This window comes from Chiloscyllium plagiosum, chromosome 17, assembly GCF_004010195.1.
Source record: "Chiloscyllium plagiosum isolate BGI_BamShark_2017 chromosome 17, ASM401019v2, whole genome shotgun sequence".
Lineage (NCBI taxonomy): Eukaryota > Metazoa > Chordata > Chondrichthyes > Orectolobiformes > Hemiscylliidae > Chiloscyllium > Chiloscyllium plagiosum.
The window spans coordinates 30,635,624-30,660,210 of NC_057726.1; the positions used below are offsets into that span (position 1 = coordinate 30,635,624).

General features: G+C 39.9%; 1 protein-coding gene across 8 annotated transcripts in view; it reads right to left on the bottom strand.

The window, feature by feature from the left end:
* The window catches only part of LOC122558337 (Fanconi anemia group A protein-like), a 98,804-nt gene that overhangs the window by 51,846 nt on the left and 22,371 nt on the right, over nt 1-24,587 (bottom strand). For all 8 annotated transcript variants that reach the window (XM_043706792.1, XM_043706791.1, XM_043706788.1 and 5 more), the window contains 6 exons: nt 20,895-20,977; nt 16,975-17,008; nt 15,874-15,943; nt 13,344-13,456; nt 10,948-11,024; nt 3,597-3,738 (listed from right to left, as the gene is read on the bottom strand). In XM_043706792.1, the coding sequence (XP_043562727.1) occupies nt 3,597-3,738; nt 10,948-11,024; nt 13,344-13,456; nt 15,874-15,943; nt 16,975-17,008; nt 20,895-20,977 (519 nt within the window). The remainder of the gene's footprint in view (nt 1-3,596; nt 3,739-10,947; nt 11,025-13,343; nt 13,457-15,873; nt 15,944-16,974; nt 17,009-20,894; nt 20,978-24,587) is intronic.

The following is a 24,587-nucleotide window of genomic DNA, read 5'->3' on the forward strand; positions in this document are numbered from 1 at the left end:
ACTTTAAGGAGTTTTTAAATAATAAAAAGGTTAGATTCCACCTAATTGAAACAAAACAAGCAAAGTCCTCTTTAAGGGCCTTGATTTCAATTGAGAAACTATTTATTACAGTCACTGGAAAAACAATTAATCTTTGAAGGAAAGTACATCAAAACTTTTATGCATTACCATTTGAGTCGCGTACCATGTCTGACTGAGTGACTCCTGTTGCCGGCTTGTCCAGAAACTTGCTGACGGGGTCGCTTCCTGGTTCCCCCAACTCCCAGTTACTCTTCAAACGGCAATCCCGAGCGGTGCCTTCAGAAATTAGGCTCGACCTCTCCTCCTCGATGGTGTACAAAAGGAAATCCTCCCCAGCGGGACCGTCATTCCACTCCGTACTCTCCATAATCGAAACCTAATCAAAAACAAGTCTTGGCTTTGCTAGCGCTGTCACGGGATATTATTTCTTCCTAATCGCTGTTCACAACCTGTTTCATTGTCGTTGCTCTCGGATAGCGTGCTACATGCTGTTGAACTTTGCGTTCGCTTTCCCAGCCAGAGTTTTAATGCTCCTAATTATGACCGTTCCTCACGAAAAACAATCACATACCTCCCTCTCTGACATATTAAAGTACATTGCGTATTTTCCACATTTAAAAAAAAGTTTATGAATGCACACACACCTGCTAATTTACATAAAAATGTAATGGAACATTGTTAGCATTTTGCATTGTTTCTCGACCAGCTTTGAGTTTTGTTTAGATTGTAACAGCTCAAAATTAAGGGACCAAAAGAAGTCGTCATATTCACATTGTCTCCATGTTGTGCTAAATACAGTTTTCCAAGTTAGGCTATTTTTTTGGAAAATCCTGTTAAATTATTTTAATTACTTATGGTGATGCCTGAAAGAATTTCCTGCAGATTAGACCTCAATCACGGATTGATATTTATTATGCTTTCAGGATGTAATCTAAGAAATAGAACAATGGGGACACAATCTAGAAATAAAGAGTAACCCTGGTCACAAAATTGCCAGATTGTCATATAAAACATTCCTGAAGAAGGGCTTATGCCCGAAACGTCAATTCTCCTGTTCCCTGGATGCTGCCTGACCTGCTGCGCTTTTCCAGCAACACATTTCCAGCTCTGATCTCCAGCATCTGCAGACCTCACTTTCTCCTCTCCAAAGTAGTGCAATAGGATCTTTTGGGCATTTACCTCACGTTGAAGCCAATTCAGTTTAAAGATCTCATTCAAAAGCAAAGTTTAATTCATTTGTTTTATGACAAAGTATCCAACCTTGCAACATTTATTACCTTCAGGCAAAAAACTACAAAGCATTGCAGCCACAAAAAGTGTAGCACTTTTCCGATTAATTTGCAAAGTTGCTGATAGCAATAAATCTTTAATAATCTGATTGAAGACTTCTCATCACTACAGTTTTCAAAAAGGTTAATTTTGAAGCCAAATAATTATCACCATTTGACAATAGGAAGACCAACGCCTTCTCATCACTATGGTAAAGCAAACCTTCTCCAGACCTCCAGTCTGCTTCTTTAACAAGGTTATACTATCCTTGGCTTACTTTGCAGAGGGGTATTAAAACAGAGAGAGACTCCAGGAGGTAGAAGCTTGGAGGGTTTTCGGGCCAATTTGATTATAGCTAACAGATGCCACCTCAGGTAAAAGGCTTTCAAGTTAAAAGAAAAACACTTGTATAATGAAAGGAGAGTGGCCAGTTCCCACAGCTCAGCTTTTCTCTGGTCTGGTTTGCTTTCAGCAGTCAGGCTGTTCACTGAAAGCAGTCAGTCAGTTTCAAGGCTGCTGGTTCGAGAAACAGCTACATGGAAGATGTTCCATGCTGAATCTCTCTACCATCTCACTTTCTCTCCTATAAAACCCTCTGTTTGATTTTACGTGTTTTGCCAAGGGGTATTTACAGGGATTGTTGCAGCCATTTGGAACAGTATCACTAAGTTGGGATAATCTGTTGGGTTTTCGGATAGGTTAGGCTATTCTGTTCTCTTCTGTTTGTGTTTCATTCGGTAATCTTGCAAATAAATTCTGGTTGGGCCAGCTGCATCATTCCTGGAATATCCACACTATACCTGCTTAAAAAAAAACTAGCAAAGTTGGGGTCCGGGCTTGAAATGCTTTGAGGGGGTCTGGCCTTGTCCATAACCAATCACAAACAATTACAACAGGATAAACCTACAGGATATATAACTGTAAACCAAACCAAGCTCTCTGGACTTTGTGAGCCGAATAGCAGGGTTGTGCACATTGCTCGTACTTTGCCATTCCAAGTTTAAAGCCACGTATGTAGGAAACTAAAACTTTAGACATAAATAGTGGAAGATAGTCAAATGCAGGAAATGTACACATCAAACTTGTTGCATTATAACCTTAGCTAAATTAAGATGCATGATTATTGAACACATTATATATCTGCAATATATGTTACATCTGAAGGAGGTATATTTCAATGTCAGACATATCACATAGTGGTTGCTGCTTTGTAATGAGAATTAAATGCACTGAGATTGAACAATCTATCAAACAGCCAAAATGCTTTCGAATCTTTTTCAGAGTAAAGCAAATAAGGATTTACATATTTATTTTAAACTTTAAAATGCATAATTCGCTCTATAATTCTTGATATTATCCATTGAATTGTTTTGTGCCTTTTAATGCTATTTTGAAAGTTTATACATGGCTCTATTGTTCCCAAAAGCCTAGACATGGGTTCAATTGCTTTTGCCAGAACTGTGGTTTTGAGAGATTGGATTGCCCTGTCTAAATATGTTCAGCATCTACTGTATTATTGGAACATTTTCATACTCCTCCTCTGAGGTACCTTTGACACAGTTGATTTCTTCCAACTGATTTTGAAAAATAACACATTTAATTCTATGGGTAAAAATAGCGGTGGTGATGCTGTGCTTACACTACCTTTATTACTTTTGTTCTATGTTTTGTAAATGATCCCATGGTGGATTACTGAGGAACAGTAAAAACTGACAGAGTGAGAGAGAGTGAGAGAGAAGTTTATTAGTATAGTATTCAAAAAGGTTAATTTTGAAGCCAATTAATTGTCACCATTTGACAATGAGGAAGATAAATGCCTACCCTTATAAATAAAGGAGGTATGAGGCTCTTGAGGTGCTGGGGAGGGGGGGGGGGGTGTGGAAGGTTTGGGAAACAGATGATAGAGACTGGCAAGAATAGAAGAGAAGAATGAACACAAAGGCATTAGCAAAATAAAGAGTAACTACATTCTCTGACTTAACGTCAGCAATGCTACAAGTTATCATTTAGTCTTAGGTTAGGTTAGTAATATCATTGTTCTACTGCAATTAAAGCAAAATAGCTATCACTACAATGAACTGATTGCTGTTCTTGTTTCCTCTCTAGTTACTGTGCTGTAACTTCAAAATCAACACTCCAAATAAATGCTTGTTAGTCATTCTTGCCTCAAATCTCTCAGTCTGCTTCACGAAATACAACAGACTAATCATAAGCAAATCTGGAGGGTTAATATATTGCATCACATCAATAGAAGATGTTTCAAATCAAATCATGTCACCAGACTGTTATCCAGGCCAATTTCATACCTTTCAGATACTTTTGGCTTTCTGGCTGGCAGACCAATAATGTTGAAGCACAGGAGAGTACACACTGCCAGTTAACCTCATGGGATTCCAGAACTTGCTGAAAATGAGTGATCAACTCCTCTGCACTGAATAGAACAAATAGCTGCAAAATGAGAACAACATTATTGACCAAAAAAGGTTAAAACATAGTTTAAAATGTTGAGGAAAATGTAAATATTTCAAGAGTTCATTTTACTGGAATCGAAGGGGATATGGCCTGGTGGTATGAGGAAAGGAAACGAGATGGATCATACATTAAAACATTTAAAAAAAAAAGAGAAGAGAAGCTTCAGATATCATCAACTGATTAGAGCTGCATTTGTAAACACAACTAATGTGCTCACTGCTGAGAACTTGCCAAATTTCAGACACCTTGGAGAATTAAAGATACTGAACTAGCTGCCGCAGTCTTGTGGCAGTGCATTAATCAGCATACATCTGAAAAAGAAAACCAAATTCACTGGAAGGAGGTAATGTGAAATTGTGCAAACGACAGGGATTAAGAGAATGACATCACTATTTCAGCCAAGAGAAATAATGTCTCAACCCACACTGTCAAATGGAGATGATTAGCTGGCTTCAAAATTTAACTGTTTATTGAAGAGTAATAAATTACTCTTCCTCTCTCTTTTTCTAAAGACAGAATCAACTGAAGTTAAGGGTTCTCTGCAGGATGAAGATATGGTTCACTACAATGTTTTGTAAGGTTGCCACCTTTTAGAGAAATAAAACCTGAAAAGGACTTGGTGTGTCAGGCATACAGATTAGCCAGAACTGAACAAGTTCACATTCATATTAGTTTTAACCAATTATTCTTAATGATACAATTTGTTTTTAATTTAGGATCAAGATAGTTTGTAATTGCAGAATTATACTGCAGAAAATCACCTAAGCCGCTTAGGCAGCACCTTCTAAACCCAGAACCATTTTCACTTAGGGTTAAGGGCAGCAGTTACATGAGCACATCAGCACCCACAAGCAACCCCTCCATGGCATACTCCTGCCTGACTTGGAAATACGTCACTGCTGCTTCACCACTGTTGGATCAAAATCCTGGAACTCTCTTCCTAATATTACATGTCTACCTACAGCACATGGACTACAACAGTTCAAGAAAGCAGCTCACCATCACCTTCTCAAGAGCAGTAAATGACACCCACATCCCACAAGTGAACAACAAGAAAACATGCAGTCTGATATTTTTGTCTTCTTTTAGGCACATCTTAACATAACACTGTTGTTAAGTGTCCGTTTTGCAAAGGCAACTGAAATTTGCAAGTTGAAACACATTATTCTTGTGAAAGACACGGGGCCAATCTCATGGTCTCCAATTTATTTATTATTATAAATAATGCCATAGAAAATCTAAATTGGATATCAGTGCATTATGCATGGTTTAAAATTCTATTCTGTAAGTAAGTCGAAGCTACAAGTAAGATCATAAAGTCTAATAATTCACAAAGTTGCAATTTGTTGCTTTTTAAAAGAAGTGAAATTTAGAACATTTCAACAAAATCTATTCACACCCCTTTGTTTAAAACAACATAAGAGGTAAAGTTATTGAGGTAATAAACCTCAAAATTATTCATAGTGTAAAAATAAACATTTTATTAGTTGTCTCATTAACCATTAAACTTCTCTAAAACATTATATTCAGTGGTTCCTGGTCAGCTTGTTAGGCAAAGCCCTCTGGCTGTGAAGTGAGGAGATAAAAGGCAGACATTCTGATTTTCTAACGGCAAACTTTCACCAGGGACAGGAGGCTAGGATTTAAGAGGAGAGCTGAAAGTTATTTTGCTTTATCTGTTGAAGCCTGTCTCACAATGCAGTATGATCATGGCTAAATCTTCTATCTCAATTCATGCTCCATCAACATACACCATAGTTGATTTAGCTCTTTAAAATCTCTCTCTTCCCTGATTATAATCAACAACTGAGCATCCACAAACTCTGGGGTGGAGAACTCCAATGATTTACAACACTGAGCAAATAAGTCTTTCCAACTCTCAGCTCTAGGAGGCTGGCACCTAAGATAGACCACTAGAATATAAGAACTAGGAGCAGGAGTAGGCCGCACGGCCCTTCGAGCCTGCTTCACCATTCAATAGGACCGTGACTAATCTTGTCGTGGACTCAGCTCCACTTACCCATGTTTTCACCATATCCGTTAATTTTTCAAAAAAAAAATCTAACTTAGCTTTAAAAGCAATTAATGAAGTAGTGTCAACTACTTCCCTGGGCAAGGAATTCCATTGATTAACAACCCTCTGGGTGAAGAAGTTCCTTCTCAGTTCAGTTCTAAACCTGCTTCCTCTAACCTTGAGGCCACGCCCTCTTGTCCTAGTTTTACCTACCAGTGGAAAAGGCCTATCTATTTCTATTCTATCAATTCCCTTCATAATTTTATATGTTTCTATAAAATCCCCCCTCATCCTTCTGAATTCCAATGAATATAATCCCAAACTACTCAGCCTCTCCTCATAAGCCAACCCCCTCAATGCCAGAAACAACTTAGTGAATCGCCTCTGCACCCTCTCCAGTGCCAGTACATCCTTTCTTAAGTAAGAAGACCAAATCTGCACATGGTACTCCAGGAGTGGTCTCATCAGCACCTTGTATATCTGTAACATTACCTCTCTGCTTTTAAACTCAACCCCTTTAGCAATGAAGGACAAAACTCCATTTGTCTTCTTAATTACTTGTTGTACCTGCAGGCCAACCTTCTGTGATTCATGCAAAAGGACACCCAGATCTCTCTGCAAATCAGCATGCTGCAACTTTTTACCAGTCAAGTAATAATCTATTTTGCTGTTACTCCTACCAAAATGTATGACTTCACATTTACTAATATTGTATTCCATCTGCCAGACTTTTGCCCAATCACTCTATGTTCCTCTGCCATTCATCTTAGTGTCATCGGCAAACTTTGACACTGTACATGTGGTCCCCAACTATAAATCATCTATATAAATTATAAATAATTGTGGTCCCAACACTGATCACTGAGGCATACCATTAGTCACTGATTTCCAGCTAGAATAGCACTAATCCTCTATCCACACTAATATTCTAACCCTAACACCATGCATCCATATCTTATGCAGCAGCCTAATGTGTGGTACCGTGTCAAAGGCCTTTTGGAAAACTAGGTACACCACATCTACTGGATTCCTGTTGTCCAACTTGCTTGAAATGTCTTCATAGAAGTCCAAAAGGTTAGTGACGCATGATCTGCCCTTCATGAACCCATGCTGTGTCTGTATAATGGGACATTTTCTTTCGAGATGCCCTGCTATTTCCTCCTTGACAATAGACTCAAGCATCTTCCCCACAATAGAGGTTAAGCTCACTGGTCTATAATTCCCTATGTTTTGTCTACTTCCCTTTTTAAACAGTGGCGTCATATTTGTTGTTTTCCAATCTGCTGGGACTGCTCCAGACTCCAGTGAATTCTGGAAAATTACTGCCAATCCACCTGCTATTTCTCCCGCCATCTCTTTTACTATCGTGGGATGCACTCCATCAGGGCCAAAAGACTTACCTATTCTTAGCTCCATTAGTTTACCCAACACTAGCTCTTCCGTAATAATAATTGTTTCCAGGTCCTCACTTACCTTTGTTTCTTCGTCACTTACTGGCATGTTATTAGTATTCTCCACTATGAAGACCAATGCAAAGTACCTGTTCAATGCCTCAGCATTTCATCATATCCCATAACTAACTGCTCTTTCTCATCCTCTAAAGGATCAACATTCACTTTAGTCACTCTTCTTCATTTTATTTTGAGATCTGATTATATTCTGTGCTATGTTTTTCTCATACTCTATCTTACTTTTCTTCATAGCTCTTTTTGTGGCTTTCTGATGACATTAAAGTTTTCCCAATCTTCTAGATTCCTGCAGTTTTTGGCCACTTTGTATGCCTTCTCTTTCACTTTGATAGCCTGCCTTATTTCCTTAGACATCTATAGCAGATTGCCCCTACTCTTACAATCCTTCCTTCTCACTGAAATATACTTTTGCTGAGCATTTTGAAAAATGTCTTGGAAGGTCCTCCACTGCTCGTCAACTGTCACATCATAAAGTCTTTGTTTCCAGTTTACTTTAGCCAGGTCCTCCCTCGTTCTATCATAGTCCCCTTATTCAAGCACAGGATCTGGGTATAGGATTTTATCTTCACTCTTTCCAGCTGTATCGCGGTACCATACAGTGATCTCTCATTCCAAGAAGAGCACTGACTATGACATCATTAAGTATTCCTATCTCATTACATAGGACCAGGTCAAGGATAGCTTGCTCCCTCGTAGGTTCCATTACAACTATCACGGATACACTCAATGAACTCCTCCTCAAGGCTACCCTGACCAAGCTGGTTCGACCAATCTCCTTGCAGATTAAAATCCCCCATGATAATAGCCGAACCATTTTTGCAGGCATTAGTTATTTCCTTGTTTATTGCCCGTCCCAATGTGATGTTATTATTTGGTGGCCTATAGACTACGCCTATCAGTGACTTTTTCTTCTTGGAATTCCTAATTTCCACCCAAATTAATTCAACCTCATGCTCCATAGAACTTATATCATTTCTCAGCACCGCCTGATGTCGTCCTTCAATGTCGGAGCTCCACCAACTCCCTTGCATTCCTATCTGTCCTTCTGAACAGTCTGGTACTCCTGGATATTTAATTCCCAGTCATGACCATTCTACAACCATGTCTCCATGATGGCTACCAAATCAGATTCCTTCACGATGATTTGTGCTGTTAACTCATCAACCTTGTTACGAATACTACGAGCAATCAGGATGCTAGCTTTCTTACTGTCATGATTCACAACTTCTCTAATATTTTATGAGTTATCCATCATCTTTGCTTCTTTCATAGTCTGTCCTGAACTTAAACCCTCCTGCATACATTCTAACCTGCTGCTTACCTTTTCATTTATCACCATACTTCCTGTTGCTTTCCCTTCCCCCCAACTCAAGTTTAAAGACCTAGTGACCACCCTATTTATCCTTTTCTGGAGAACACTGGTTCCAGATCGTTTCAGGTAGAAACCATCCCATCGGTTCAGATCCCCCCTTGATGCCAATGCCCCATGAAATGGAACTCCTCTTTCCCACACCATTCCCTTAGCCATATGTTTACTTCCCTAATTTTCTTGTCCCTAAACTAATCTGAATGTGACTCGGGCAGTAATCCGGAGATTATGACCCTTCAGGACCTCTTCCTTAATTTCATTCCTAGTGTTTGATAATCCCCAAACAGGTCCTTCATCCTACCCTTGCTTATGTTGTTAGTCCCAATGTGGACCACAGCAACTGGACCTTCTCCCTCCTTTTCAAGTCGATCAGGGATGTCCTGCACCCTGGCACCTGACAGGCAACACACCATGCGGGACTCCCGATCCAGCTTGCAAACAATACAATCTGTCCCCCTAATTATAGAATCTCCTATAACAACTATTTGTCTTTTTGCACTGCCCTCTTGAATGGCCTTCTGCACCCTGGTGCCATGGTCAGCTGGCTCATCCCCCCCCCACAGCCCTTTTTCTCATCCACACAGGGAGCAAGCATCTCATACCTGTTGGATAAGGTCAAAAGCGGAGGCCCCTCTAGTCCTGAACTCAGTATCCCCCTATCTGTCTCACTTGCAATCACACCCTGTTGTGCCTGATCAAAAACTGAATTTGAATTGCTTAATCTCCCAGGTGTGACTGCCTCCTGAAACAAAGTGTCCAGGTAACTCTCCCCCTGCAAGATCATCAATTCTGAGCCAGAGTTCTTCCACTAGTTAGAGTGAAGCGCTCTGGAACCTCTTCATCATTTTAGATTTTCAACAAGATCATCTTTCATATCTTCTAAATTCTAACAAATTTAGTCTATTAAATGACTTCAGAGAGAAATCCCTTCATCTCATGAGTTAATTTGGCTGGGGCACAGGTTTAGTTAGTTTACTTAGTTCCTAACTTTGACCACCAAGCAACAAAATTTCTGTTATGGTATTTAGATCTAACACAACTCTCCCTACTGGTACGATTAATTTGCTTATCTTATCACAAATGCATAATACATTCAGCTAAGACACTTTTGAATTTTACCATTTTTACATAGTTTGATCTTATTCACTGATGTATTATTACTATTAATACTTTTTCATTTCCTTGATTTACCTTTTCCCAAAATACGACATTGTTCTGTGGCCTTAATATTCTACAGGTCATTCTGTGGCAATGTACATTTCGTCAACACGATTTTGCTGTAATGCAATTGACGAATTGTGATGCTGTTTCTAAAACGCAAACTTTTAAAATGCTTGGTTGTAATGCGATTACGTTGCCAAAGCTTTAAGTGCTGTTTCAAAAGTGCTATTGTGTGGTGTTGCATAAGAATGGAAGAACTACTGGTATTTAGATTCATAAATATGCCTTCATTTAAACACTTCTACACCTTATCAAATGCATTGCTTTGTATTATTTCACAAAGTTAAGTCATGCTGATTTAATTGCAGCACGAAAAATTTCTATCCGGCCTTGAGTTATCGAATGTATGCGCAGTTCCCATTTAAAAGAATTGGAGGCATGTGGTCGCATGTACAAAGCAAATGACTATCCACTTAAGGTCACAAAGGAATTCGGTTAGTAGACACTGTTTTCTATCAGTGTTGTTACCATGTGAGCAACTGGCACCATTGAACCAAGAAGGTATCTCTACTAGAACTGAATTCACAAAATAGCTACAAATGGGGTCAGAGTTCAAATGTCATGTCAGTACATTTCATGGAATGGAAAGTGCTCATTAGTTTTTGCATTGCAGTTTTCACATTACTTCATGTCAGACTTGGAATGTAATGTTTATTCAAACTAAAGGAAGGGTTTAACTGTATGAACAGCTGAGGCATCTTTGTTTATAAATATTGATTATATTTATAAAATCAGATTGAAACTTGATAAAGTCAATATATTTCATACTGGTAATAGCTCAAAGGCGCAAAGCCGGCCCCTAGTCCCAAAGTGAAACGGTCAAGAAAGAAAAAGCACTTAATAATTGAGTAATTTTAATTTAGTGAAAAACATACTTAACCTTTTATTCTGAGAAAGGACAAAATAAGAAAGATGTTTCATTAAATTGAAGTTACTCAGCTGAAAATTAGGAATTCAGTGAGCATAGATTTGAGATCCTATCAAAGCAGACAGTAGAATATATCCTTTCTTGTATGAACAAAAGGGAAGCAACACAACTGAGGTACATTTTGGTTCATGCATTTGACCTCAATACAATTTATAGAAATACAATTATATTCAAAATCAATTACCTTTCTGTATAAGGTTACTAAAAGTGGCTTACTTTTAGCAAAACACCATTCTCCCTGCCTGCGAATTGCTTCAGATGCTGTGAATGAAAGAAAACAAAATGTTGACTGAATTTTTATTTATAACCAACCTTTTCGGTACTTGAGCAAGCATATTTTACTGTTCTGCTGTTCACAGAATAAACTACCAGAGAAATAATTAATTAACACCTTTAACCAGCTAACTATTTGTGATGATCAGACATACAAGATTCATCCCCAGGTTAAGAACAACAGAGACACCTAGTCTCCATAGTTTATGGGCACCCCTTTTAAGTGGCTTTTCTTCCTTTTGCAGGTGATTATTCTGGCTTTGTACAAAGTAGACAGTTGCTGGTGGTCCCCTCTGGATCTCTCAGCCAGACTGACACTCTTCATACACTAGCTAAACAATGGGTGGTACTGGGCTACTGACCCATTGGGGAACATCATAGGGGAGTTTGCTTCCAAGTGTGGGTTTCACACCACATTTATAAGGAGATCTTACAAATGAAGTTACCCAATAATATTGAAGAGAGAGAGTACCAAAAAAAATTGCTGACTTATTTTTCCACCCTCAGACAACTTTGGTGCAGCCAAACTCACCATCATAGTGAAATAATAACTCAGCAGAAACCAGAGATTCGCCTTGAACCTACATTGATAGTTCCATATCACAACATTGCAAAGCGATTGCTGGGTAGCCATGTGGCTATCCTGTCACACATTTCCCCGAGTAGACCTGTCACAAGTCATTTGGCAGAATCTCTCATCATCAGAACTTTTCAACAAGCACCAAGACCTCACTTGGCTGGTGCTGAGAAGGATACTGTCCATCAGATCCTTAATGTGTGCCCAGTCTCTGTGCACCATTGCACGCTGCCCTCGAAGCATCCGTACTGGAAAAGAGACTGTCACACATCTCCTTCTGGAATGTGCCTACATAAAGATAGTTTGGAGAGAGGTGCAGGGGCTTTTGTTGAGGTTCGATCTGAGCCACTCCATGACATAGGACATTACGCTCGATGGGCTGTAGCTGGGATGCACACCAAGACAAACATCGACTGCACCTGAAAGACCATAAATTTAGTGAAAAGCACTCATTGTTCTGCAGAAAACTTGTTGGTCTTCCTTTATAAAGAGTTAACCATAATTGAGTGTTGCAGACTGGCACATTCCAGGGTCCGGGTCTATGTGCTGAGGGACACACTAAAGCTTGGGATAGCTGCCGCAAGGCGCAGTGGGAAAGACTACCGTTTAAGATCTTTCTGCCAAAATACAATGGAGGGTGCATTCAGTTATCAGACTCTCTCAGTGGCTCAAAATGTATGTAAATAATGCCCTGCATGAGTAGGTAATGGCTTTGATTTTGCAACTGCAGGGCATGTCAAATTCCAATGCTTGTTCTTAACATGCAAAGATTATACAGAACTGCTTTAGTATTTGTGTATACACAAAGATAATTTATGAATAAAGTATATTTTTGCAATTAAATAAAGATAGACATGTGGTTATCAGGGTCTAATGAGTCGTGGTAGAAGGGAGAAATTGCATTTTTCATTTAGTCTTTAGTTGCATTGACCAGCTCCCCACCCCCAAACAATCAATAGCAGCCTATTTGAATATGATTTAACTTGATATAATTTGTGCAATTTAAACTATTTTTCTTCCAGAGAGTGACAGGAGTAATATGAAAGAATAAAATCTTAGAATTACTTGAATAGACACCTGCCATCGCAGTACGGTTTCCACTGGATCTTTACTGATGTGTATTTAGCTCCCAAGAAGATCCATGTAATAGTTAACTAACCTTTCCAGCCTCCATTGAAATCTCAGGTATTTTGCCAAATTATGTGTAACATAAATGCACGGTATTATTTCTCTCTGGAGTGGATAGGAGAATTTTGTTTTGAAACCTTGTAAACACGTTGTAATAATGTGGAAATTTGAAGTTGACACACTTGTGATTGAACACTGCTGGGCAGGTTGAAATAGCAGTAATGTGGCCAACCCAGCCTGAAATTTCAGATATGCAATTTAAAATTGCCCCAATTTAAAAAAAAAATAATTTCTACAATAATGCAATAATGCAAAACTACTTCTTTCTTGACAATTGAAGATAATATGCCACCAAAGAACACTATCCATTTTATCACTGGAGACGTTGCTGTGCAGATTCATTCCACTGACTAAAGATTCAAGCACAATAGAAGAAAGACATTTTCTAAAGTAATCCATACTGTCTTTCATTATTGCACAAGGAAAATTAAAATAACATTTGTGAAATGCACAAAGAATGGCAAAGTTAATCTGATGTCATAATATACAGAGTGACCTTAAAAGACAATGTTGTCCAATATGTTGATGTTACTTATTGTTACCTTCAAGCACAGGATTGTAGGTCAGACTCTGTGTCAGTGTGTGGTAGAAGAATTGTTTTAGGGAATCCAGAGAGATGGCACCATGGAACAATGTCACGTCAAACATATCTAGCCTGTGAAAAAAAAATCAATAAAAATGATTAATAAGTGACATATTGGCCATAAGCAATTTCAAAGTTCATTACCAAAGTTGTACAATGGAAATAAATTGCAAGACCCAGCAATCTGGAAGCATCTGTGGAGATAAAACTAACCATTTGAGTCCAGTGACCTTTCCACAGATGCTGCTAGACCCACTCAGTTACTTTAGCAATTTCTGTTTTTGTTGGTTTCAGATTTCCAACATTCTCAGATCGTAGTTTTATTTTAGGCCAGTTTTAAGTATTGACTCCTGCTATATAAATGAAATTTTCCAAAATAATTTCAAGTAAACTATATGTACAACACAGCACAAAATATGGAATGACTATCTTTATCTACAATGACCCACACATCCCTCAATTCCAGACACTGTACACCTCATTCTTAATCACCAAGGATAATGAATGAACTGGTAATTTAATATTGAATGACTGCTATTCCAACAGGCATGGCTTTATGTTTAAATCACATACAAATTTAAATACAAGATGATATTTCCTTCAAATCAAACTACTCTACTAAGGACTATGTCAGAATGTACCATTTTGATCTGCTCTGGCTGCTGGATGGCTGGTTTGCGATGCAGTCTGATGCCAATAGCTTGGGTTCAATTCCCACACCAGCTCAGGTTACCATGAAGGACTCTCCTTCTGAACCTCTCCTGAGGCATGGTGACCCTCAGATTAAACCACCAGTGATGTTGAATGAGAGACCATGTCTAATGGTCTGGTAGGACTACTGCAACTTTACCTTGACGATATATGCCTACTCTTTTAATGGACAATCAAATAAAAGTTATTCAAAAACTGCAATACAAGATCAATCCACCCAAATCTTGATGTGATGCCAAATTTTACATGTCCTATTACTACTGACGCAGGCAGATCACAAGTTCTGCATCTATGCCATGGCACTGTGCACAAGGTTAATAAGAAAACTCAAGGAGCCAAAAAGCATCCATTCAGACTTCAAAGAAACCTAAAGAACTGCAGATGCTGGAAATCTGAAACAAAACTGGAAAATCTCAGCAGGTATGACAGCATCTGTGGAGAGAAATCAGAGTTAGCGCTTTGGGTCCAGTGACCCTTCTTCAGAAGTGAAACATTAACTCTTAATTTCTCTACACAAAATCTGCTGGACTTGCTGACATTTTCCAGCAATTTCTGTTTTTGTTTCCACCAGCCCTCATGTTCATTCCCATAATGAGAAGCTGCCATAATTAGGGTTACATTCCCTGGCATTCAGAAGATTGAGAGGTAATTTTACTGAAACATTCAAGATTACGGACAGCTTGACAGGGTAGATATTGGGAGAGGCAGTACTCGGATGGTAATGTCATTGGATTAGTAACCCAATGTAATGTTTCTGGGACATGGGTTTGAATTTCACAATCTGCCATGGTTGGATTTGAAGTTAATAAAAGATCTGGAACTAAAAGCTAATCTAAAAGCGACCAATACTGCTGATTGTCGTAAAACTCCATCCAGTTCACTCATGTATTTTAGGGAAGGAAATCTGTTGTTCTTATCTGGCCTGGCCTAAACATGACTCCAGACCCACTGCAATGTGGCTGACTCATAATTGCCTCAGAAATGGCTGAGAGAGACAATCAGAGCTGAAAATGTGTTGCTGAAAAAGCGCAGCAGGTCAGGCAGCATCCAAGGAGCAGGCAAATCGACGTTTCGGGCATGAGCCCTTCTTCAGGAATTCAGCCTGATCTGCTGCGCTTTTCCAGCACCACATTTTTAGCTCTGATCTCCAGCATCTGCAGTCCTCACTTTGTCCTTGAGAGAGACAATCAACCAACTTAGGAATTGGCAATAAATGTCAGAGACAGCTACATACCACAGAAGGTTTTTTTAAAAATAAGCTTGCTTCCACTGCCTGGGAAATCTAGACAAAGGGACACTGCATCAAGACTACTGGCCAATCATTTAGGATTTGGATGAGGAGAAAATGTCTTCACTCAAAGGACTGTGCATCTTTGGGATTCTTGACCCCAGATGGTTGTGAATGCTCCATCATTGAATATATTTGAGGCTGATGTCAATTTTTGATTTCTCATAGAAGCAAATGATAGGAGGAACAGATGGAAAACGGACTTGAAGCTCTGCAACAGTTGTCAAGGTCAACAGGTCATATGGTCCTCTTTAACTCAAACCTTTTTTTGTGGCCTTGTATGTTATTCAGACCAGGAAAATTAATGTTTCAATCTCTATTGTGCGTTCACTTAGCTGAGGCAAAGCCAAAAAAACTGGAAAAGAGGAAAAAATAGAAGGAAATTTCTTAAACCTCTGTTTAACTTAGAACCAAGCCGCAACTTCAAGTGAATTTCTTTCAGCACTTAAGAACAAATTAGAGAATGTGTAGCCATTTCCATGTACTGTACCAGAAAATTGTTGTTTTCTGTTCAGCAGAGTGTTCTCTTTCTCCTTCATTCCAAACAGTGTCCAGTAAATCTTGAAAAAAGAGAAGACATCCTGATGAGGAGACAGGAATCACACTTTCATAGTAACAACATACAAATATATGACATAGGACCAACACGAGGTCATTCATCCCTCTAACCTGCTCCACCATTCAATAATTTATTTGATTACATTTACGAATAACCTTTCATCCACTTGCTTATGAAGAATGGGTGGGTCAATGGTTAGCACTGCTGCCTCACAGTGCCAGGAGACCCAGGTTCGATTCCATCGTCTGACGACTATCTACATGGGGTTAGCACATTCTTCCCATGTTGAGTTGGATTTACTCTGGATGCTGCAGTTTCCTCCCACAGTTCAAAGATGCGCAGGTTAGGTGGATTGGCCATGCCAAATTGCCCAGTGTCCAGGGATGTACAGGCTCGGTGGATTGGTCATAGAAAACACAGGGTTACGGAAATAGGGCGAGTCTGGGTGAGATGTTCTTCAGAGGGTCAGTGTGGCCTCAATGGGTTGAATGGCCTGCTTCCACACCATTGGGATTCTTCTTCCACATCAAGAATCTTTCTCCCTTTACCGTACAAATATTCAAATCCACCATATTTTGAGAAAGACAGTTTCAAGAACTCATGACTCTCTGAAATAAAAAGCTGAATATCTGTATTAAGGGAACAACCTCTGCTTTTGAAAGTAGCTCCTAGTTTCAGAAGCTTCTACAGATGACATCTTTTTCACGTGCACCCTGTCAAGGCTTCTCAGAATTGTATATATTTCAATCAGGTAACTTCTTACTCTTCTAAACACCAGCAGAAACAAGGCTGACCTGTCTAACCTTTTCTCATAAGACAAACTGCCCATTCTCATCACTTAATTTTAGCGTGACTAACCTGTTCCATGTCAATCTCTCTCGTTATTGCAATTTTCAAAAAACCTTGTTCAATATATCATTAACAATCAATTACAACCAGAGAGACAATGTTATTTACATCAAGCATTACAGTTATTGAATTGCCAGCTCTCCAAATCACAATACCTGTCTGTAGTGAATGAACTTTACTTACATGGAATCATTTTACCCAACACTGTGAAACAGATCTGTTTGTGAAGAGAAAGGTAAGACCATTCAGTAAAGCAGCACAATTTGAAAATATAAACTTTACCAAAGATTTGCAATTTTCCTATCAAAGACATTTTTCTTAATCATGATTTTTATCCTGGCCACTATTAAGTTACAGTGCAGAAAAAAGTGAATAGAATATGTTTCTTCAGTTGTCCCAATTCTGGGAAGTGAAGGATTAATCAAGATTAATGCACTATTTCAAGTGTACCAAAGTTTATTTCTGAAGTTAGCAATGAAAGACCAGCCATTTAAAGTATCTACAACAAAAAAGGGAGGGGGAAAATTGGCAATGGTGTCATGTCTGACAGGGTCAGACACAAGTGAGGTATCAGATGATATGGAGTCTGCGAATGTTTTAGCATTATGCCAAAAGTGTGCGGAGGATAGGCTAAATAATCATTGGCCAGTCAATTTGACTGAAGAGATGGGCAAATTACTAGAATCAACATTGACAGATAGGTTTATCTATTCCTTGAAAAGGCACAGATTAATAAGGGATAGTCAGTCAGCATGATTTAATAAAGAAAGTATTTTCTTACTAATTTAATTGAAGTTTGTTTGGAAAGTAACAACAATTGAGGAGGGAAATGCAGTGGATGTGGTCCACATGGTTTACCAAGGCAGTTAACAAGGTCCCACATGGCAGATTGTTCAGAAAAATCAAAGTCAATGGGATTCAAAGGATTGTGGAAAGTTGAATCCAAAATTGTCTCAGAGACAGGAAACAAAGGCTAATGGTTGAATTACATTTCTGCAAATGGAAAGCAGTCTCCATTGAAATGTGATGTGCCACAGGGCTTAGTCTGAGGCCCCTTGCAGTTAGTGGTACATTTTAATGATTTAAACTTAAATATGGCAGACATGATGGAGAGGTTTGCAGACAACACAAAAATTGGTTGTGTATTTGATAGTGAAGAGGATGGCTGTTGACTGCAGCAATGATACCAATGGTTTGGTTGAATGGGCCGAAAAGTGACAAATGCAATTCAATCCAGAGAAGGCAAACATAGCAAGGAAATGCAAAGGAGAGTGAGGGAGGTGAAAACCTTTGGAACGCATGTCCACAGGTTGGTGTAGTTGTGGATAGTGACGAAGGATGTTGTAGGTTACAGAGAGACATAGATAAACTGCAGAGCTGGGCTGAGAGGTGGCAAATGGAGTTTAATGCGGACAGGTGAGAGGTGATTCACTTGGGTCGGAGTAACCGGAATGCAAAGTACTGGGCTAATGGTAAGATTTTTGGTAGTGTAGATGAGCGGAGAGATCTCGGTGTCCAGGTACACAGATCCTTGAAAGTTTCCACCCAGGTTGACAGGGTGGTTAAGAAGGCATACAGTGTTTTAGCTTTTATTAATAGAGGGATCGAGTTCTGGAACTATGAGGCTATGCTACAGCTGTACAAAACTCTGGTGCGGCCGCACTTGGAGTATTGTGTACAGTTCTGGTCACCGCATTGGGTGCAGAGGAAATTTACTAGGATGTTGCCTAGTATGGAGGGAAGGTCTTACAAGGAAAAGCTGAGGGACTTAAGGCTGTTTCCGTTGGAGAGAAGAAGGTTGAGAGGTGACTTAATAGGGACATATAAGATAATCAGAGGGTTAGATAGGGTGGACAGGGAGACCCTTTTTCCAAAGCTTTTGACACAAAACCCTAGCCAGAGAAACAATAGCCAACCTGCTGGACATACAGAACAGACAACAAGACGGATAACCTATCAACAAAGACGGCATACTCAAACTACTAGACCTGTGCCTCACAACACACTTCACATTCAACAACCAAATATATGAACAAATCAACGCCACACCCATGGGGTCACCCATCTCTGGACTTATAGCAGAAGCGGTAATGCAAAGATTAGAACAAACAGTCTTACCACAAATTCAACCCAAACTCTGGGTCAGGTATGTGGATGACACCTTTGTAATCTTTAAAAACACAGAAATAGACAACACACACCAGATCATCAATGGCACCCTCACAGGAATCCGATTCACTAGAGAGGAAGAAAAGGACAACCAACACCCAGTCCTAGACGTGATGGTAATGAGAACACCTAACGGAGAATTCACCACAAAGGCATACAGGAAAGCCACACACACACGCACACACGCACGCACGCACGCACACACACCAAGACCTGAACTACGAAAGCAACCAACCCAACACACACAAAAGAAGTTGCATCAAGGCACTGTTCAAAAGGGCCACAACACACTGCAGTACACCAGAACTGCAAAAAGAGGAAGAAGAACACCTATACAATGTATTCGCCAAAAACGATACCTGCGCAATTTCATCAACAGATGCCTAAGGGAAAGACAACGGAACGAGGACATGCCGCAACCCAAAGAACTAGCCATGTTACCATACATCAAGAACATTTCTGAACTGACAGCCACACTACTGAGACCACTAGGACTCATAACGGCACACAAACCAACGGCCAGTCTCAGACAACAACTCTAGGACATGCCAAACAGAGAACAGCCAGGGAATTCCTAGAGGCATGGCACTCATCCACAGATTCAATCAATAAGCACATCGACCTGGACCCAATATACCGGCCACTGCAGCGGACAGCTGGAACTGACAACCGGAAGCGGCAGAGACAAACCACTATAAATGCCGGAGGAAAGATCACAGAAGCGCTTCACAGGAGGCTCCCAAGCACTGAGGATGTCACCTAGACAGGGGACGAAACGTCTGCAACACAAATTCCCAGCTTGGCGAACAGAACCACAACAATGAGCACCCGAGCTACAAATCTTCTCACAAACTTTGAACATGGAATAGTGTAGGTTAGATGGGCTTCAGATTGATATGACAGGTCGGCGCAACATCGAGGGCCGAAGGGCCTGTCCTGCGCTGTAATGTTAATAAAAATGTTCTATATGTCCTGGAAGTTGGCAGGACAGGTAGACAAGTTGTAAAGACGACATATGCAATGATTCCTTCATTAGGGGTGATGCTGAATACAAGAGGATGTATGTAATACCAGACCTTAACAAAACACAGGTAGGCACAACTGGAGTTGTGCACACCGTCTAGTCATCACTTTACAGGAAGGGTATATTTGTTCTAGAGACAGTACAGTTGAAAGTTAGGAGACGGTTTCCAGGACTTGATAATTGCAGGAAGTATCGAATAGAGCACAGTTAATTTCCTTCTTATGGATGAGGCTGGAAGGCTTAATTGAATTGTATAAAATAATGAGGGACTTGGTACAGCAGACTGGAAAAATATCACTGTCCATCCTGTGTCACTGGGTTGAAATCCTGAAACTCCCTGCCCAACACCTACTAAAGAAAACACTGTTTAGCCATTATTGTACTTTTAGCATTTCATGGTAGAAATTATTCAAATATGAAATTTTGCATGTTATTCTTACAGATGTCTGAATTTCTCTTTGTAAGTTTTGACCTCTACAGAGATGATAATTTATTTATTGAAAGTCAATGGCAAGATAAAATTTAAATACACTCTCTTTCGAATGTGCTAATTTTAAATCAGAGGTAGATAATTTTCGTTAAGCAAAAGGTTTATCGGGATATGGGCCAAAGGCAGGAGTTAGGCCACAGGTCAGCCATGATCTAACTGAATGGGTTCAACTTCAAGGGGCTGAATGCATACCTCCTGTATCTGTGTTCCTATTTTAACTGAAAGGTACTGGTATTGGTACTGGTACTGGAAGGATACAGAGAAATTACCAACTTAACTCTGCACATCTACTGAATGGAGGTAAAACTCTCTGTCCTAATGAGCATAACCTATATTTACAAAGTTGCAATTTCCAAAACATTGCAAACCTCTGTTAGTAACTCTGTGTCTAAATAAAGACAGCAAATGAATCATCCCCACCTGTGTTAAGTGCTGTACCTTAGGGTCAGATTCCACAATATTTAGTTTTTGAAATGCATTTCTGACCAAGACAATCACAAGATCTGAAAAGACAAAACAATTTTTATTGACCACAATGGAGAAACAGACAATCAAAAATGCAATCTCTATGAAGATAAAGTGTTGCAAATCAGCAGGAAGTGCTGGCAATGTAGCATCAGATGCCCATGAAGTGGGGGAAATGTTTGAGTTGTGCAGACCTGCCGAATATTCCTTGCCTTTGTTGTTATTCACTTACTACAATTTTTTTTTTTAGATTAGATTAGTGTGGAAACAGACCCTTCGGCCCAACAAGTCCACACCGACCCACCGAAGCGAAACCCACCCATACCCCTACATTTACCCCTTACCTAACATTACGGGCAATTTAGTATGGCCAATTCACCTGACCCTGCACATCTTTTGGATGGTGGGAGGAAACCGGAGCACCCGGAGGAAACCCACGCAGACACGGGGAGAACGTGCAAACTCCACACAGTCAGTCGCCTGAGGCGGGAATTGAACCCGGGTCTCTGGCGCTGTGAGGCAGCAGTGCTAACCACTGTGCCACCGTGCCGCCCTAATTCTTAGTTCTATTCTTTGCATTCGTGAACGCTAGTTGAAAAACAATTAAGATACATTACTGTGTATGGATAAATAGCATCAGAATTCAACAATCTAAAACTGATGATAACAGATAGTATCGTAATACAACCCTTAATCACCTGGACACACTAACAAGCACCAACGAAACTTCTTGGTTCATCTGCCATGAGACCTTTCCTGATGATGGATGAAGGCACCCTATCCAGAAGCCAGGCCATAATTAGCAAACTCACGAGACAAGGAGAATGCAATAGATTGCTTTGATTTCATTTGTACGTCATTCAACATTCCTGGGTCAATGGCCAAGATATTTCTGAAAAGCTGCAGTCTACAAAGTATGTCAACATTTGCTTGTTTCTTTAGCTGTCGTGCCATTGGGAACGTGGGAACGTAGTCCCAAAGTCTGTGGCAGAACACCATTTCCAAAGTTGAAGTGCAATATTTGTTTAACATTAAGCACTGAGGGAGTCACTGGGGGTGCAACTTACTGGAGGCTGGCCATCTTTTGCCAAGGTTGGAAAGGGGCTATATTTTGCTGGATTGAAGGTTCCATTTGGTAGGTCCAGGTAGGTTCTGTAGATGGAAGTGAAGAAGTGGAAGAAAGGAATCGACAGACGGTGGGGACAAGGAAATTGCAAGGCACACACTTTTAGAGTAACAAACCAAAAACTGAAATTGCTGGAGCAGCTCAGACAGCATCTGTGAAGAGCAAACAGAGTTAACGTTTTGAGTCCTGTAACCGTCTTCAGAAAAGTTTTGTTCTTCGGTTCTGAAGAAGGGTCACAGGACTCGAAACTTTAGCTGTTTTTGTCTCCACAAACGTTGCCAGAACTGCTGAGCTTCTCCAGCAATTTCTGTTTTTGTTTCAGATCTCCAGCGTTTGTAGTTCTTAGCTTTATTGCAGCTTCAGTAGTTCAGTTGACCAGCTCCATTTTACAGCACAAAACTACTTTTTCAGTTTTAGAAAAACACTCCACTTTTTCGAATTTAGAACAAAGAACAGTACAGCACAGGAAGAAGGCCTTCAGCCTGCCAAGACAGTGCTGAAACATTTCTAAACAAAAGACCTTTTGCCTCTATGTGGCACATATCCCTCTACTCCCTGCCTATTCATATATCTATCAAGGGGCCTCAAAATGATGCTATTGTATCCACCCTCACCACCTCGTCTGGTAGTGGCAATTACCGCCCTCTGTGTAAAAACCTTGCCTCTCACATCTCCTTTAAACTTACCCCTTTTTATCTTAAACCTATGTCCCCTAGTAATTGACATGCCTACTCTGGGGGAAAAAAAAGACTCCAACTATTCATTCTATCCATGCCTCTCATAATTTTGTAAACTTCTCAGGTCACCCCTCATCCTTCGACATTCAAGTGGAAACAAACAAAGATCGTCCAATCTCTTCTCATATTTAATACCCTCCGAAGCAGGCAACATCCTGGTAATCCATTTCTGTACCCTCTCCATCCTTCTTGTTTGGTGACCAGGACCATGCACAATATTCTAAATGTGGCCTAAGTTATATACAGCTGACTTGTCAATCTTTATACTCAAGGCCCTGACCGATGAAGGCAAGCATGCCATCTGCCTTTTCGACCATCTTATCTACTGGTTTTGCTATTTTCAGAGAACTGAGGACCTTATGCCTAGGTCCCTCTGTATATTGATGCTTCGAAACGTTCTGCCATTTAGTGTATACTTACCTCTTGTATTAGACCTTCTAAAATAAATCACCTTGCATCTGTCCAGATTAAACTCCATTTGCCATTTTTCCACACTTGACTCCAGCCTACTTTATCCTGCTGCATCCTCTGGCAATGCTCCTCATAATCCACACTTCCTCCAATCTTTGTCGTCCGCAAACTTACTAATCAGACCACCTCCATTTTCTGCCAAATCATTCACATATATTGCAAACAACAGAAGTCCTAGCACTGTACGCTGTGGAACACTATTGATCACAGATCTCCAACCAGAAAAATACCCCTCTATTTTTGCTCTGTTTACTATGACTACACCAGTTCTGCATCCATCTTGACAAGTCACTGTGGATCCCATGTGAATTCACCTTTTACATTAGTCTACCATGAGGGACCTTGTTAAAGACCTTGCTAACGTCCACATAGACACCATTTACCCCCATGCTCTCAATCATCTTTGTGATTTCCCCCAAAAAAACTTAATCAAGTTTGTGAGACACTACCTTCCCTGCACAAAGCCATTCTATCTATTGCTAATAAGTCCATATTTTTCCAACGGTGAGTAAATCTCATCTCTAAAAATCTTCTCCAATGAGTTCCCTATCATTGACATAGGGCTCACCAGCATATAATTTCCTGATGTGGAGGTGCTGGTGTTGGACTGGAGTGGACAGAGTTTAAAAAAAAAATGCACAGCACCAGGTTATATCCAACGGGCTTATTTGGAAGTACAAGCTTTCACAGCACTGCTCCTTCATCAGGTAGCTAGTGGAGCAGGATCATAGGACACAGAATTTATAGCAAATGATCATAGTGTCATACAACTGGTGCGATATATTGAACAAACCTAGATTGCTGTTAAGTCTTTCATCTTTTAGAATGGGTTGCAGGTTTCAATTCATTAATATGTAAATCCTACAACTTCTTTCAAGTCACACTCCTGAGATAACTGAAGGTTTTATAAAAAAAAGTAACATCTCAGCTCAGACAATGCATTCAAGTGTGAGGTTAGAGTCTGTCTGTATCCCAATCCTGAGCCAGACCGGTTCTATTTCCAAAGTAGGAATTCGTAAAATGTCACGTGAATTGACTGCCTACAGATTGTGTACTTTTAGAACAAAATAGAATGTATCTGCATATACATTTCTGCAAATTCAAAATCACCCCATAGACTGTGTGTGTGTGTGTGAGAGAGAAAGAGAAAGAGAAAGATTGACTGCCTACAGATTGTGTACTTTTAGAACAAAATAGAATGTATCTGCATATACATTTCTGCAAATTCAAAATCACCCCATAGACTGTGTGTGTGTGTGTGAGAGAGAAAGAGAAAGAGAAAGAGAAAGAGAAAGAGAAAGAGAGAGAGAGAGA